At 40.2% G+C, this 15,962-nt stretch overlaps 1 protein-coding gene across 1 annotated transcript; it reads left to right on the top strand.

The window, feature by feature from the left end:
* Window positions 1–8,933: 8,933 nt before the first annotated feature.
* On the top strand, window positions 8,934–9,664 carry LOC148166044 (uncharacterized). The gene is made up of 2 exons (XM_088049515.1): window positions 8,934–9,276; window positions 9,309–9,664. Exons 1-2 carry the CDS (start codon window positions 8,934–8,936, stop codon window positions 9,662–9,664), a joined length of 699 nt encoding a protein of 232 aa, XP_087905641.1.
* Window positions 9,665–15,962: the final 6,298 nt, after the last annotated feature.

Below are 15,962 nucleotides of genomic sequence, written 5' to 3'. Positions count from 1 at the left end.
GGAGCCACCGGAGAGGAGACAAGGTCGGATGCAGGAGGGGCACAAAGCCGAAGCGTGCAAAGCTGCAACCGCTGCAAGGTCAAGGGGCACAGGAGCGACACTCGCACATGCCCCAAGCACCGAGAGACTCAGCAAAGAGAAAAGGAGAAAGCCAGCTCCAGGAACAAGAAAACTCCTGAGGAAAGGGGGCAGCGGGGGGCCCTTCCCGCGCATGAGGGTCCTCCAAGTCAACCAAAATAGGTGTGCAGCAACGCATGAGCTGCTGCTTAGGACGGCGTCTGAGAGGAAAGCAGACGTCGTAATGGTGGTCTAGCCGAAAATCACATTCTTAGAAGCCATGAGGACATAGTGTCACGTTGGGGGTGACAAGGACGGGTAGGTTCGATCGGGGGGATGATAAATACAAAGAGACCATATGGGGCCACCCAGTAAAATATATTGAAATAGACTTACGTTCTGACGACAAACATTGGATCGAGGGGCAGACACCTGACGGAACACACTAGACACTATCGGCACAATACACCACCAGTTATTGTTTTTGTCAGTGGTGCTGCTCCCTCTTAAATACCGTCAAGGGTTTAGGTCATTTCCTCGTGCAAAGTTCAATATTGAGAAATGACATCATCATCGACACATTGCGATGTACCAAAGTTACTGCTGACTCTTACCATTTTGCTGACATCTGTCGTCACTTGGTGACCCAGTATCAGCGAAATGGTCGATCTAATTACGCAACGAGGAACTGACTCAAACCCTTGAAATATTATAAATAAACACTAAATCTAGGACATTGATGTGACATCCCCCGGTTCCAAACATCGAACCCCGGGCGATAATCACCGTTACAGGATGAAACAGGCATCCAACAAAATACCGCACCAGTGTGCGTATGCCTGGTTCATCCCTCACATCAATTAAAATGGATCATACTGGATTAGCCCTAATCACAGAAACACTTTCGGCGTATAACGGCATCCCTCATGGAAGAACAATTGACACTGCGGAAAAACTTGGTCTCCAACATATACATATATTTGAGCCATTTCCCCGGTGACCTTGCTGACTCGACGTTGATGGTAATGCAGGTCGGGGTTCCAGACAGACGTTGTACTATGAAACCCGGATGATGATGTTGCAATGACCATGACCTGTCACCTGGTGTCTTGTGACGGTCGTCGCAAGGCCGAAGGAAATGCGTCCGATGAAGATGAGGGTGGTAGTGACTGGCGAGGCAACGGTGACGATGCAGTAGGAACCGCTGGCGGTGGCCGACGTCGGATTTAGCAAGCCAGAGACGCTTGTTGCCACACTGCCCATGTCCCATGATGCTCGCCAGGTCGTTACCCCAGTCCAGCCACAGATTCCCTCCTGATGGATGGAAGAGGGGTCGTGCGGGTGATGGGGATAAGTGTGTTCCCCCGCCCACACCTTCTCGTTCCGCGATGACCAGCTGTCTCCCATGAGTTTGGCCGGTACGCCCATTAACCTCATCTTGGCCTCCGTCGTTTGACCTGGCATAGAGGTGGTTTGAACTGTGATGAAGGCTCCTCCAGTGATGATCCGATAAATCCCACCCCAGGTGGGTACGGAAAATATCTACAATGGAATCGTTACGCGAATTATGGGATGTCCTGTGAAGATCGACGGCCGGTGCGCCTTTTGGATAATACGCCGGAGTTTATCCTGATCTTCACCTGACATCCGATGATGAACAAAAAATTTCTTTTACGACGGAATTCTTTTTTTTTTTTTTTCTCTCCACCCCCCCTCACAACATGGCGGCCTCCGGACGACTCAATCCCTTATAGGGCCCCGGGATTGGAACGTCCCCTCGTGGCGCCTTCAGCAGGATCCTGCGAAACTTGGGGTGCTTCCTTCTAGTTGTGGTCTTGATACCACCTCATGCAATTTCGCGCTTCTTTCTTCTATTAACAGTCTACCGGCTGAGAGGTCTCCTCCGACCTCCCCCTCGTCGTTTCCATTACTGGCCGGAACTTCTTCCTTTGTTCCACACCCATATCTTCGAAACAACCGCCCTAGCAGCCACACGACCAAGGCCAGTGTGCTGAGACCGGTGAAAAAGATGGTGGTCATACACGCCCAGTCTCTGTAAGATAGGTCCTCGGCCGCAGTGGTAGGCACTCGTGCAAACGCACCTGCTAGGAGTCGGTTCTGTCTGTATACATAAACTAAAGCTAGGGTTAAAACTAAATTCCAAAACTGTAGGAAGTGTGGACTATATGGTTCCAGGAACGACGAGTTTTCTTTTAAATTCTCCATTGTTGCCTGTATTGTCCGAAAAACGTTGTTGTCCAGGAAGTTTGATGAAAGATTCACATGTGGCACGTGAATAGTCCAATTTGGATTCAAGCACTCTGAAAAATTCTCGAAAATTGGGTGTGAATCCTGTGCCATCGGCCCAAACTGCAGACTTCAGTTGCGACCATGTTGCAGGAAGAACATGGTTCAACTTGACCGCTACTCTTGACTGTTCCCCCACATGGGAACCGTGATGGAATGGCAATATCTCTTCCCACTAGGAGTTGGCAGTTGCACGGGAGATGAACTTCTAGTGCCCCTGGTTGAGACATAATGTCCGTAGGAAGACGCATGTGAATTAAACCGAGCGATGTAACAAAGCCTGCTGTCGTATGGTTTACAATTATGTAAACTGGAACCAGACAACGGCCAGACGGATCGGCCCTCAGATGTAGAAGAAACTGCCAAAAACATTGTGTCGTGCATTAAGGTACATGTTTGGTTTTTCCATGCGAATGGGGTTGTGATCAATTCAAAAAGTTTCCATTGAAAGTTTTTGTGAACCACGGAAACTCGGACCTGGACAAAACTTTAGCTATAAATCAATAAAATGGACTGATTGCTTTCAGACGCTTGTTTACGCTTAAAAGTGGTACAAGTAAGAGGCCTACTTCCGAAACGGTTGTTTATCAACACTGTTGTAATTCGAGAATCGCTGAGCCAACCAAAAGCAACATTACACCGAACAATTTCTTGCACGATCACCTTGACCCTGACCATGACATTAGAACACCCGTTAAAGAACCAATTATCGCCCTTAATTTTCCTGAGTTATAGGGGTGAAAACTTCAAACTTGACCCAGTCAAGTGAGCTTACCCCTACCCCATTGAAATGAAGAAGGTTAACAATTCAAAACCGGTAGGTGTTATCCTTTTTCTTAACCAGGACTATCGGTGATGACCAACTCGAAGTGGAGGGGCGGATAATCCCATTTTCCAACATCTCGTTGACTTGTGTTCGGATGATTTCTCTCTCCTTCTGGGAAACTCGGTACGGTCGACTGTGGACAGGTGTTGCGTCACCGGTGTCGATATGATGTTTTACCAATTGCGTGAATCCCATCTCTGCCGTGCAATTTGCGAAGACATCGCGGTATTTCTTGAAAAGGGGTAGTAATCGACTCTCCTCTTCTTTGCTTAAACTGTTGTTGATGTTGTACGAAGGATTATTGATGGGCGTCCCTGTGTCTTCTTCGACGATTAAGAGTTGGGGAATATCCAAATGATTTTTTGGCACCAGAAAACCGACCGTGCTCCCCTCAAAAATTTTCCGAGCCGCATACCCCGACCAACTTACCTCCTCAATCTTTTTTTGATGAAGATCTGGCTTAATAATACATCTATGTTCAATACAGAAATAGTTATTTACAATAAAGGTGAAATTATCTATATTAAGGTCCCGTTGTTCCTGTGTCTTCCCGAAAATTTTTATTCCCAAGCTGTTAGTCACACCAATCTTAATTAAGCAATTATTACTAATACAGACTTTAAATAGTTCATCCTCGTTATATTCCCTTAATAAATTTAATCCATTGTAGTTCTCAAATAAAAAAGGTATTGTATTATTACTCGACAAAGTTACTTCTCGTTTGCTAAAATCTAATGATGCCTGTGTCGCAAGCAAAAAATTAATACCCAAAATCATTGACCGTGGCAGTCTTTGCACCACCAAAAATTGTTCCTCATACGGGTGGCCATTAATATCTAACAAAGATGTTTTAGTATAACAGATTCGGGCATACAGTGTAAATAGAACATACGTTCAGTTCCAACATGTACAACGTACTTTTATAAAACTTCTCTTTCTTTCACATTGAAATTTTCATCGATGTTCAGTCTTTCCTTTTCTATAAGATCCAGCCAATAACGTTGGAGCACGTCAGTCGTGACTTATTTCTGTTTGACGCCAGAAATGTGACAGGACGGCGTCTTTCCGTTGCGTTTAAAGGTTACGTTCATGTTCCATGGTTCATTTGCAAACCGGTTAACATAATATTTGATTGTTTTGTATTGTGTTGTGTTGTATTTGACTTTATTTAAAAACTATCTTAGTGTGTGTAGTGTGTAACGCTTAAGCGAGCAATTTCACGCTAAATTTTCATTAATCTCTTATTTTAAAGGTTTCTCTTTCTTTAAATTCAAATCACGCGCTAACTCTCTTGACCAATCAATTCTATAGATACTATAGAAAAAGATAGACTTATTTAGTTGTCAGTTTTCAATGTGTTAGAAAGGGACAAAACCAATGATGCTTTTCTGAGATTGTTCGATGATGTTGGCCCAGAGTTAAGACCTATCCCCGAATCTGTTATACTAAAACATCTTTGATATCTAACCTCATTAGACTCGTTCCCAATACTACTATTTTTGTCCCACTAGGCGAAATAAGATAGCGAGGCGATGAATCTTTTGTCATTAATGATTTTACAAACTTTTTCTCTATAATATTCATCGCACTGCCCGTATCTATTAAAGTATCTATTTTAACTGAATTTTCTAAAATAACCTTAATTAACGGTAGTCTAATAGTTTTGCCCATCTTAGCCGAAATTGTGAGCACCGCTGGGGTGGGCTGCTCCCCTAGTGCTGGTGGTGGTTTAAATTACCGTTGTTATTCCGTCTGTCTTGGTGTCCACCCCTCGCAGCCCCAATATTGTCTCTACTTTGATTATTATCTTCATGACGGGAAGAAGGATTCGGGGTTGGGGAACGTGCATTTTAGGGACTAACACCGCAATTTTGGAAAGCGCGCCTCAATTGTTGAAGTTCCGTTTCCGCTTGATAATCACCAAGTGTGTAAACTGGTGCTGGCTTGTTCCTTGAGGTACGCTCTAGGCTTGTAATTTGGTCGAATTTTCGTAATGGTTCAATTAATTGCTGAGAATTTTCGGTGCGCGCTGCGTGAGTCAAGTATAATTTTTTACACGTGTCGTTAAAACCCCGTTTTAAAATTCTCGTTACTTCTGGTGTTGGCATTGCCGGATTGATTAAATTGATAATTGCAATGATATCATTGAAATATGCCAAAGGGCTTTCGTTCTCTCCTTGCCGACGACCGTCTAATTTATCATACAATTCTTCCTTTGCAAGTTCTGATTGAAAATGAGTTTTAAAATCTGAAATAATACCGTCCCACGTTTTAGTTGCATTTGCTGCTTTGGTTTTGTATTCCTCGTACCACGTTTGAGCAAAATCGCGTAAAAACGAACCGAATAATCTCATTTTAACTGTATCCGTCCAATTATTGTATGAAGCGGTTTTTTCGAAATCACGCACAAATATCAAAACATTATCAACTAACGGGTCAAACGTAGGTGGATTTTGGTATTTCGGAAGAAGTGGTTCGGCTGAAGCCGTACTTAAGTCGCCTAAAGTTTTATCAGCCATGATACGACGCGTTGTGACTTGAGGTTCTCTTAAGGGTCTTGGTGTGAAAAAATTTGGATGCTGATTTTTATCGTAAAGTAATTCGCGGTCTGATAATGTGTAATCTTCTGTGTCGGAAAGAGTCGACGCGTTCGATGTTTCTGATGATTCACTTAAAACACGAATAAATTCGGCTTGATGCGGTTTGACCGTTTTATCCAAAATCTTCGGCAAATCTAACTTTAATTCAAATTGAGCAGCTAAAATTGTTTTATCAATAACTTCCCGTCGCGGACTTTGATTATTTAATTTTGGAGTTTCGACTGGCCTCGTATGAACGTCACTACTACGATATTTAGGATGAAAATTACCGTATTTATCCGATCTTAACAATTTATCGTTCCAATTCGACATCAAACACTACCCGTATAATTTTGAAAAAAGGTTACCAGAACACGAAAAAGTTGAACAAAATGAAAATTTTGTTCAGAACGGCGCCTCCACCACTTTTGTCACGTTGGTGGTGACAAGGACGGGTAGGTTCGATCGGGGGGATGATAAATACAAAGAGACCATATGGGGCCACCCAGTAAAATATATTGAAATAGACTTACGTTCTGACGACAAACATTGGATCGAGGGGCAGACACCTGACGGAACACACTAGACACTATCGGCACAATACACCACCAGTTATTGTTTTTGTCAGTGGTGCTGCTCCCTCTTAAATACCGTCAAGGGTTTAGGTCATTTCCTCGTGCAAAGTTCAATATTGAGAAATGACATCATCATCGACACATTGCGATATACCAAAGTTACTGCTGACTCTTACCATTTTGCTGACATCTGTCGTCACTTGGTGACCCAGTATCAGCGAAATGGTCGATCTAATTACGCAACGAGGAACTGACTCAAACCCTTGAAATATTATAAATAAACACTAAATCTAGGACATTGATGTGACAATAGGACTATCATCCAACTTCTCGGGTGTCCTGATCCTTATTGCGGATGCCGTCGTCCTCGGCCCATTGCCAGTGATCCAAGCAACACGCAAAGATAAGTGGTAGAGTACGAATACTTTCAGATGTACACACCAATAAAGATGCGCAGAAGGCGAAATATAATCCGGACGAGTTCATGTTTGAAATGTGGGTGAAGTGGTATGGTCATTGGCGTGCATTCGAAATAATAATATATAATAATTGTTTAATTTATAGGTATCTATGCAAAGGTACTTGCTTCTGAAGTGGACTTTAAAGGGGGTTTATCCACACTTGCCATGATCATTGAACAAATGGGTTTTAAGTAAGAAACACATGATATTTCAACCTTCTGTATTTACGATTTCGATTCCTTTTTTTAGGTGGCGCACAACACAAGACAAACGAAAAATATTGATAGAATCATATGACATACGTCTGAAGCGTATTCACTATTTGAAAAAATTGCAAGACCATATTCAGGCTGGACGTCCCATAGTATTTACGGATGAATCATACATTCATAGTTCGCACACAAAGTCGAAAACATGGAGTGATGATACCACTGGTTCAGTGATTAAAAAAACCGTGTCCAAGGGTCAGCGCCTCATCATGGTTCATGCGGGGGGTAGAACTGGGTTTATTCCTGGTGCTCTTTTGATGTTCCGATCTGGTTAGTAATCTTACAACTCTGGTTTCACATGATTTAACAATATTGATTTATAGGTACGAAATCTGGAGACTATCACGATGATATGAACCACACTAATTTTATGAATTGGGTGAAAAAGCAGTTGGTTCCTAATTTGCAGCCCAATTCTGTGTTAGTCATTGACAACGCGTCCTATCACAATTTGACAACTATTAAGGACCCTACGTGAGCCACCAAAAAAGCAGACATGATTTCTTGGCTTCGGCAAAAGAACATTTTTTTTAATGAAGGCAGCACAAAACCTGAACTTTACGAAATAATTAAATTATATAAAAATAAGAATCCGCAATATGCGTTAGACACATTTATGAATGAAAAAGGATTTTATGTACTTCGTCTGCCACCCTATCATCCCGAGCTGAACCCTATAGAAAAAATTTGGGCTTTGGTAAAAAACTGAGTGGCAGCTCGAAATCTAACTTTTACGTTAGGTGATGTCCAAAATTTGGCTAGGGAAAAATTTTCACAAATAACTACTGAAAATTGGTCGAACATTTGTCAACATGTGGACAAAGTTGTCGACAAATACATGAAAAAAGAACATATTTTAGGTGGACTGCAAGACAATATGTCATTTATTGTGAACACTGGCGATTCAGACGACGATATATGGTCTGATGAAGAAGAAACTGAAGATGGTCTCAGCGTTTCGCCATTAGTGCATTAATGTTGAAATTTTAATAAACCTGTGTCTATAAACGTTGCTATGTTTTATTTTACAAAAATCCGCATTCAAGTCATTTTCTTTAAATTTGAATATTTGAAAACTTACACAGTAGCAGTAGCAGCGGTTATGAATTTCTTTTTATTTTTTTTTAAGTTAGCATGTACTTTATCAAATGGGACCTAATAATTCTTGAAGTAAAAATCGTGTTTGATACACTGTTCAAGACAGAAACATCAACTTTAAAAATTAGTTTAAATTTGCGGATAACCCCAATTATAACTACAACGTGTTTATAAATGTTTCTAGCATCAAGGGTGGCTATGAAACGTCAAAGAAATGTGCCGCTCATTACAAATGTGGGTTTCGATTTGTCAACTGACATTGCAGTTAACCTCAAACATGAAGCAAAGTAAGTTTTGAGAAATAAACTGTTCCAATTGTAGTTTAAAACCTGAAAATCGAAAACTTGGGCACAAAACCGTAACTAAAACGTCATTGAAGTAAGTAACATTATAAATAATTTTCCTGATAGTTATATTCACTATGAAAACAAAGCGGCAAAATAGTGTACGACAGGAATTCCAAAGCCACGCTTGATGCTAGAAACATTTATAAACACCTTGTACCAACGGTTACGCCACTGTTCTTTTCACGCTTGTCAGATCGTGATGACTCACTGTGTACATCTGAAAGTATTCGTACTCTACCCCTTAGTTTTCCGCACGAGAACCTCAAGTCATTTTATCGAATTACCTAGTAGGGACATAAATATTGTTACAATTTTAAACCCTTAAATCGTGGTAGGCACGTTTGACATTTTGTTACAACCAAACCCTAAGATATTTGTGTGTAAAAAAACTTTTAAGTTACGTACTCTTTTACGATGAAATCGTCTAATGAAGAAAATCGTATCGCTGTTTTGGCACTACATAGGTGTAAAATGACTAAAGGAGATATTTTCAAGAAGCTCCAACCTCTTGGTATCAGCCGTATGTTTGTATACCGGTGTATTAAATTGTTTGACGAGACTGGAGAAATAAAAAACCGCCAGCGCACAGGGCGTCCTCGCACGGCACGAACACCACAGGTGATCAAAGCTGTTGAAGCCCGAATCCGAAGAAATCCACTCCGGAAACAAAAAATTGTGGCCCGAGAGATGAATATTACACCGAAATCAATGAGTCGGATTATTAAAAAGGATCTGGGACTTGGGGCTTTCAAACGCCGTACTGGGCAATTGCTCACTCTTGCCCTGAAGGTAAACAGGGTAGAAAAATCAAAAAGATTGCTGACGAAGTACGCGAAGGTGGATACAGAAAAATCCTGTTTATTGATGAAAAAATCTTTACGATTCAGGAAAAATTCAACAAACAAAATGACAGAATCTATGCGAGGTCATCTCGTGAAGCTTCCAAGCTAGTCCCGAGGGTGGAAAAAGGCCACCATCCAGCGTCAGTAATGGTATGGTGGGGTGTGTGGGGGATATGGTCAAGAAGGAGGAGATCAAAAAGGATGATAAGGCTCCAACTTGATTCGAATTTCGCACATAAGGCCAAAACTACCCAGACTTGGCTTAGCACCAATTTACCAGCTTTTATCAATACACAAGAATAGCCATCAGGCAGTCCAGACCTCAATCCACTGGACTACAAATTGTGGTCTGTTTTAGAGGACATGGTGTGCCATAAGAGATACTCAAACATCGAGTCTCTCAAAGAAGCTCTAGTACGAGCTGTGGCCAATTTTCCATTAGAAAAGGTGCGTACTGCTATTGACGCTTGGCCGGACAGACTTAAGGCCTGTATTAAGGCCAAAGGAGGGCATTTCGAAATTTAACATATTTTTTATATTTCAATTGTTTTAAGAAACACTTAAGTAAAATTTGTTTAAAATGTCATTTGTATTTTTGATTTTATGGAAAAAAATATGTGTAACAGTATTTAAGTCCCTACTAGGTATGTTCAGTTACGCCAACGCCTCTTGAAATTAGGTTATAAGAACCTGTCGTTCCTATCAACTTAGAAGGGCGAGTTGGTAGGCAGTTTTAATGCTCTCACCGACATGTGAGTGAGGACACATGCCGTAGCGTTAAGGTCACGTCTTTTGTGTACATCATCATTTTGTAAAAGATACAAATCTGAATTAGATAGAATTATTAGATAAATTGTTGGATCAGGACCTGCTTCACAGATGTCTTGACTTATCAATTTCACAGCACCTACACATTTAACTTTGAATTAGTCAGAATTTAAACAGCCATGTAAATCTTTTAGGACTTGATTAATAGACAATTTTCATTTCAGTACTTTTCATTTCATTCACAGCCTTATTTCAGTGACCTTCTGCGGGGATTGCTGATAGTGTTAAACCGCAGTGGCGCCCAATCTCGTTATCATCTGTCTGGTTTTGGAAATTTAAAAGAATCCTTACTGCGACCTAAATGCTCTCCGGCGTAAAACTGCCGTTTGCTTTTGTGTGCGCAGTTCTGTACCAGAAGTCGTTACAACCTAATAAGGGCTTTATTAAAAGAAAAATTAATCGGTGGGGAGCAGTCAAGTCCCTGAGAAAGACACTCAACGGGAATCAATCGGCGATCTTAATAACCAACGAGGCGGATGCGGAAAAACCAATCTCCCGCGGAAAGATAAAGATTGGTCTTTCTATATGTAATATTTCAGAAATTAGAAGAGCAGAGAAATGCTATAGATGCTGGGGTTACGGACACATAGCACAAAATTGCACCGACGTTGACAGGAGAAAAAACTGTCAGAAATGCGGAAAGGAGGGCCACAAAAAAGTGGAATGCCAAGCCAAGGGACACGAGGCAGGAAGCTATATGTGCTGGAGGCTGAAGAAAGCGCTGGCCTAGCCCGAAGGGCTATTAAACCAGTAAAGTGCTACAGGGTGCTGCAGATCAATACAAACAACAGCGCGGGGTCGCATGACATGGCCATGGCGACGGCCGCAAAAAACAAATGAGATCTTATTGTCATAACTGAGTCACACAAACGCAGTACAAACAACAGAAGAAACATCTATTGTAATAGCACAGGAACTATGTAGTGACAATAATTTCAACTTTCAAATTTGTGAGTTTGCATTAAATTTATTGGTCGAAAATACGTTTCTTTCGATTGTCGAATAAAACCAAAGTTCAACTAAAGAAACCGTTACATTATAAAGGAAAGGTATAAAGCAACTTGTAGGTCTTCTGGGAATTTCAACTTTGCAACCGTTTTCTACTTTTTCAGATATAATAAGCGTATTTCGCCGAATGTTTTCAATAATTTTCGCAATGTTCTTTTTCGCTCTTTGGTATCTTGTCACCCGTTATTTCCCCCAGACACAAAATATGCTGTTTATTCTCACCCAGTCCACCCCACTACATATAGTACCAAAGTTGTAAGCTGTATCTAGACTGAGCTGGATATTCATTTGTGTTGTAAACTTTGGAAGTGAACAACAGTGCTATCATGACTTGCTCTGAATTTTACGATTATAAAAGCAGGGTACGTATAATTACTTAAATTATTTTGAACAATTAAAGTTATGAGTCTTAACTGATTACCTTTTATTTTGTGTTCTTAGAGCCCAATTTCATGTTGACTTGTGGCATTGCAAATCAGAGTTCCGCCTTAGCAACCCCAATCAAACTGATGCTACCTTAGCAACTGCGTCAACGCAATTTTGCGCCACTGACATGAAATCGGGCCCTTAGTTTACTAGACTTATGGTACGTTAAATACATTGTACTGATACACAATTGTTTAGATTTTAAGAATGTTTGGGCTAACTTTAAAGAGCTAGAGGCTAAATTCTTGCACTTCGGAGTACAAGACGTATATTCAAACAGAAGAAATCCGGCAAAACATTTTCTTGATACCTGAGTACTTCTCCCTGGCGCATTGCGTTGCGGAGAACCTCAGAATGGGGCGCGGTATTGCTGCACTTCCGGTAAAACGATAATTATAATTCTTTATCTTCATTATTATACCATCAACAATTTAGGCAAAAATTCGGCAGAGTTGACACTCTAAAACGACAAGGGCAACGAACGGGAGGTGTTGCAGTGTTGCGGTTTCCTGTGCGTAATATTTTTTTGGCCTCATAAATTGTAAACGTCAAATTAATATTCAATTGACATCTTCGGAAACATATTTACAAGCGCCCTGGACGTTTACACACGCCGTGCGGTAAAAAATGCCCAAATCGTCTGCTCTTCAGATGCGTTTCTAAATTAAAATCATTTTACCATAATAAAGATTAATCACCAAAGTGAAATCTACCTAAATTAGTCAGATGTGTGTCAGATGTGACAGTTCTCATGAATTTTGAAAAACCCAATTATTTGAATTAAAATTTTTCGGCCAAAAAGAGTAATACAACTCTCGTGCGTTAACCATTTTACAGCGCTCAATCATTAAAGCAGCCACGCCGTCTTACTTCAAACTGATTTCGCGTTACTGATTACCACATTACTAAAAAATTTTCGCATGGGAAACCAACTTACTTTACACTTTTCCGTTCGTTGGTCCAATTGAGAGATATAGTAATAAGAGAGCGCGTCTCCCACTTGGCCATCCCGCTAATCGGAGGTGGGTGAGAAGAGACTGGAGGGGAATTAACTATCACCTAACCTAAGCACTCACCGGACACGGGTGTTTTTCCAACTACCTGGAGGGAATAGGTAAGTTGGACAGCGACAGATGCTGGTTTTGCAAGGAGGCAGACTCGCCTGAGCACACATTGTTCAGGTGCGAGAAATGGAAGGAGCTGCCTGAAAAGACGCAAGGAAAACTGAAAGAAGAACTCTCACTACCTTCACCAAAAAGGAATTATACATCGCAATCTTAAACCTGGCAACATTTTAATCGACGATGATCCCCACGAAACATGACCGAGTTGATGTTGAGGAAGCGGGAGAACTGGGAGATAATCTCCACAATGGTTGAAAGCATCCTTAAAGAATGAAGAATATTTTAATTATATTAATAATAATAATAAAATTTCTAGACCTTACATGATTTGAAGGCGAATGTCAAAAGAAAAGCGCGGGCCATAAATGTAGACATGCTTTGAACTGGTGGGGGCCCCAGTTCACAAATATCTTTGCAGGCATTGGAAGAAAGATTATTGCCATTACTAATCTCCAGTTATTATAGCAGGTTGGACTTCAAAAGAAAATTTTGGAGAAGCTGGTAAAAATTCTTTTTGTTGACGTGAAAACAAGATTTACTGTGATCAATTTTTAGCCAGTTGCTCAAACCGACAATAATGATGAAAAACCAAAGTAGGCCAATATGAATAATTTCTTTGTGGATAGCTCCAATATAGTTTCTGCAAATTAATATTTTTCATTTATTTATTCAAATATTAGGAAAGTTCAACCAAAGAAAGAGATCGCAAGCGGAAGAATCTTCCGAATCTACAAAATATGATCAGAGCACATGAAAAATGCCTATATAAATTGGTTAGTTCAAATAGTAAACTGGCCGATGCGATTTTAGTATTGGCAAGCCGACAAAAACGTATTTATCCAAGTGTAGCTTTGCGGTTAAAATTTTAAATTTATTTTAGTTAATAGGTAGATTTAGTTTTTAGTTAGGTAGTATTTTTCTAGTTATTTCGAACATGTATAAGCATGGCTAAAATGTTTGGTACTAATTTGGATAATCCCAATAATCTTGTGACAAACTTTACGTGTGATGTAACGAATAAATCAACTTGTATCTACATAGCCGAGACCATTTTCAGAAACTACAAACCGACAATAAAACTGTCTGCTGGGAGTATGTAGACGCTTGTCACATGTTAGAACTTATCCAGAATTGTTTATGTATCAAGAAATAATTAACACACAACAGCGGTAGTCACATAAAATGCAATTATTTTGAAAAATTAGTAACCTTCAAATAGTAATGTGTGAGCCACATTTTTTTTATGGAGTTGGCCATGACCGAGTGAGACAAACATAGAAGTCATGTCTACGCAAAATTCATTTAAAGTGTCATTTGAATTTGACAAGTTGATTTAAAACACAACGACTTTCGTGTTTACTGCCGAACTAAAAAAACTCATGATTGAAATATACTTGAGGAACGGTAGAAAAGTGGCCAAAGGAAATGTATGCGAATACAAGGCTGGAACGGAAATTTGGCCACTAGATAGATTTCGAGCTTCTCTTTCGACTAATGTAAATTCAAAGCTATTAAACGTCGTTTACCTTTTGAAAACATTGATTGAAAATCACCCTAAAATGACGTCTTCAAAACAGTTTTTGGCCAATACCTCGTTTATTTATTAAGCAAACTCGACAAATTTGGGTCTCATTTTACGCAGAATTTTACACTAAATGCAAAAACATGATAATTTTTTAATATTTGTCAATAAATAACCGAGTTATGGCCGTTTGAAATTTTGGGTTGTCGCCAGAGGGCCACATTTTTGACCGTTCAAAACAATTCGTGCTCGATATCTCGGAAACTATTTTGTATATTGAGTGAGATGCGGTTTGCGCCATCGTTTTTCTCGCATTTTTTTAGACAAGAAATACTTCTACAGTCGAAATTTGCAAATTTTTACAAAAATTCATGACTAAAACTATGGCCAAATTTTGATATCGATATCTCCCTTATTTTTTAGAGTAAGGGGCCGTCCATAAATTACGTAAGGTGTTTAAGGGGGGGAGGGGGTCGAGTCGAATCTCATCTAATCTTACGTTGGGGGAGGGGGGGTCTCGGCAAATATCAGGCAATTTTTTTTTTTTGCTCGAAACAGCAAAATTACGAGAAAAAAGTTTTAAATTAAGTAAAACATGATTCTTTAATAAAATATAGCCAAACCGTACACAAAATATGTATCCATTAGATATTATCCTTCAAGGAGATATAATGCGGCCGCCGCAAAGTTGCACGGTAGCCCGTCGTTTGTTTTCGCGCCACTGCCAGCCGAACGCGCGACTTGATGAAGAAGAGCGTAGGGGACAAGTCAAAACGAAAGAGGACATGTTCAGAGCTCATACTGCCCTTTTATGAGATACCAGTTGCGTAACTGACACTCAGGTATCATGTTCATTAAACCAACAGTTTAAAAAAAAAAATCCAAGTGTTTTCTCATAATAATGATTTATAAAAACAAAGTAGCGGCTCCTGTGACTGAGGGAGATTTCTTAGTTAAGGTTCGCACAAGCAAAATATTCATGAAATAATTTTGTTGACGCTGTCACTGGCATGAGTTTCTTTCCCTTGGAATTTAAAAATGGACTGGAACATACGAAAATTGTAATCACGTAACACCCTCATTTGTTTTGACTCGAGTTCTACGAGCGACACACGAACAGGTTCCAACCTTTATTCTTGTAAATGTTCCGTAAAATACTCGACTCAGTGAATGCTCTTACTAATTTTAAAATGAGTTATCAAGATTTTTATATCGCATACGTCAAAAGGTACGTCTATAAGACGAAGAAGTCCTGCCAGGACGATGTGATAAAGTTATGGAACGCAGCAAAGCAAAAATTCCCGAAGAAAGAAGATTTGGTACATCACTTTCAACATAAGATTGAACAGCTTCTCAGAGAGGCCACCGAAAGAAAATTCCGGAGTACTTTGGCATTCTTTCAAATGGTAGGTTAAATATATTTCTTTATTTTTTTAATTTATCAGTTACATTTCTTTATCATGATGGTTTGATTTCAGACAAACACTAAGATCTCTAACAGTGCTTCGATTCAGAATGGGACGAGCACTCAGAGTTCTGCAGTTCAGGAAGAGATTAATGGCCAGCAGTCAAGAGATCAACATTTGAACGTTGGTCCTCAACCGGCAGGCTAGTATTCTTCTTTCTTTCTATGCGTTGTAACCCACTTTGCTCCTCGAGCCTTACCTTCCCCGGACTTTCCCCGCGGTCCCGG

Source organism: Gnatocerus cornutus, unplaced genomic scaffold (assembly GCF_029298725.1).
Source record: "Gnatocerus cornutus isolate USDA-ARS CGAHR unplaced genomic scaffold, icGnaCorn1.1 ctg00000033.1, whole genome shotgun sequence".
NCBI classification, from domain to species: Eukaryota; Metazoa; Arthropoda; class Insecta; order Coleoptera; family Tenebrionidae; genus Gnatocerus; species Gnatocerus cornutus.
Note: the sequence above shows the minus strand (reverse complement) of the source record. Positions and strands in the feature narration are given on the sequence as shown.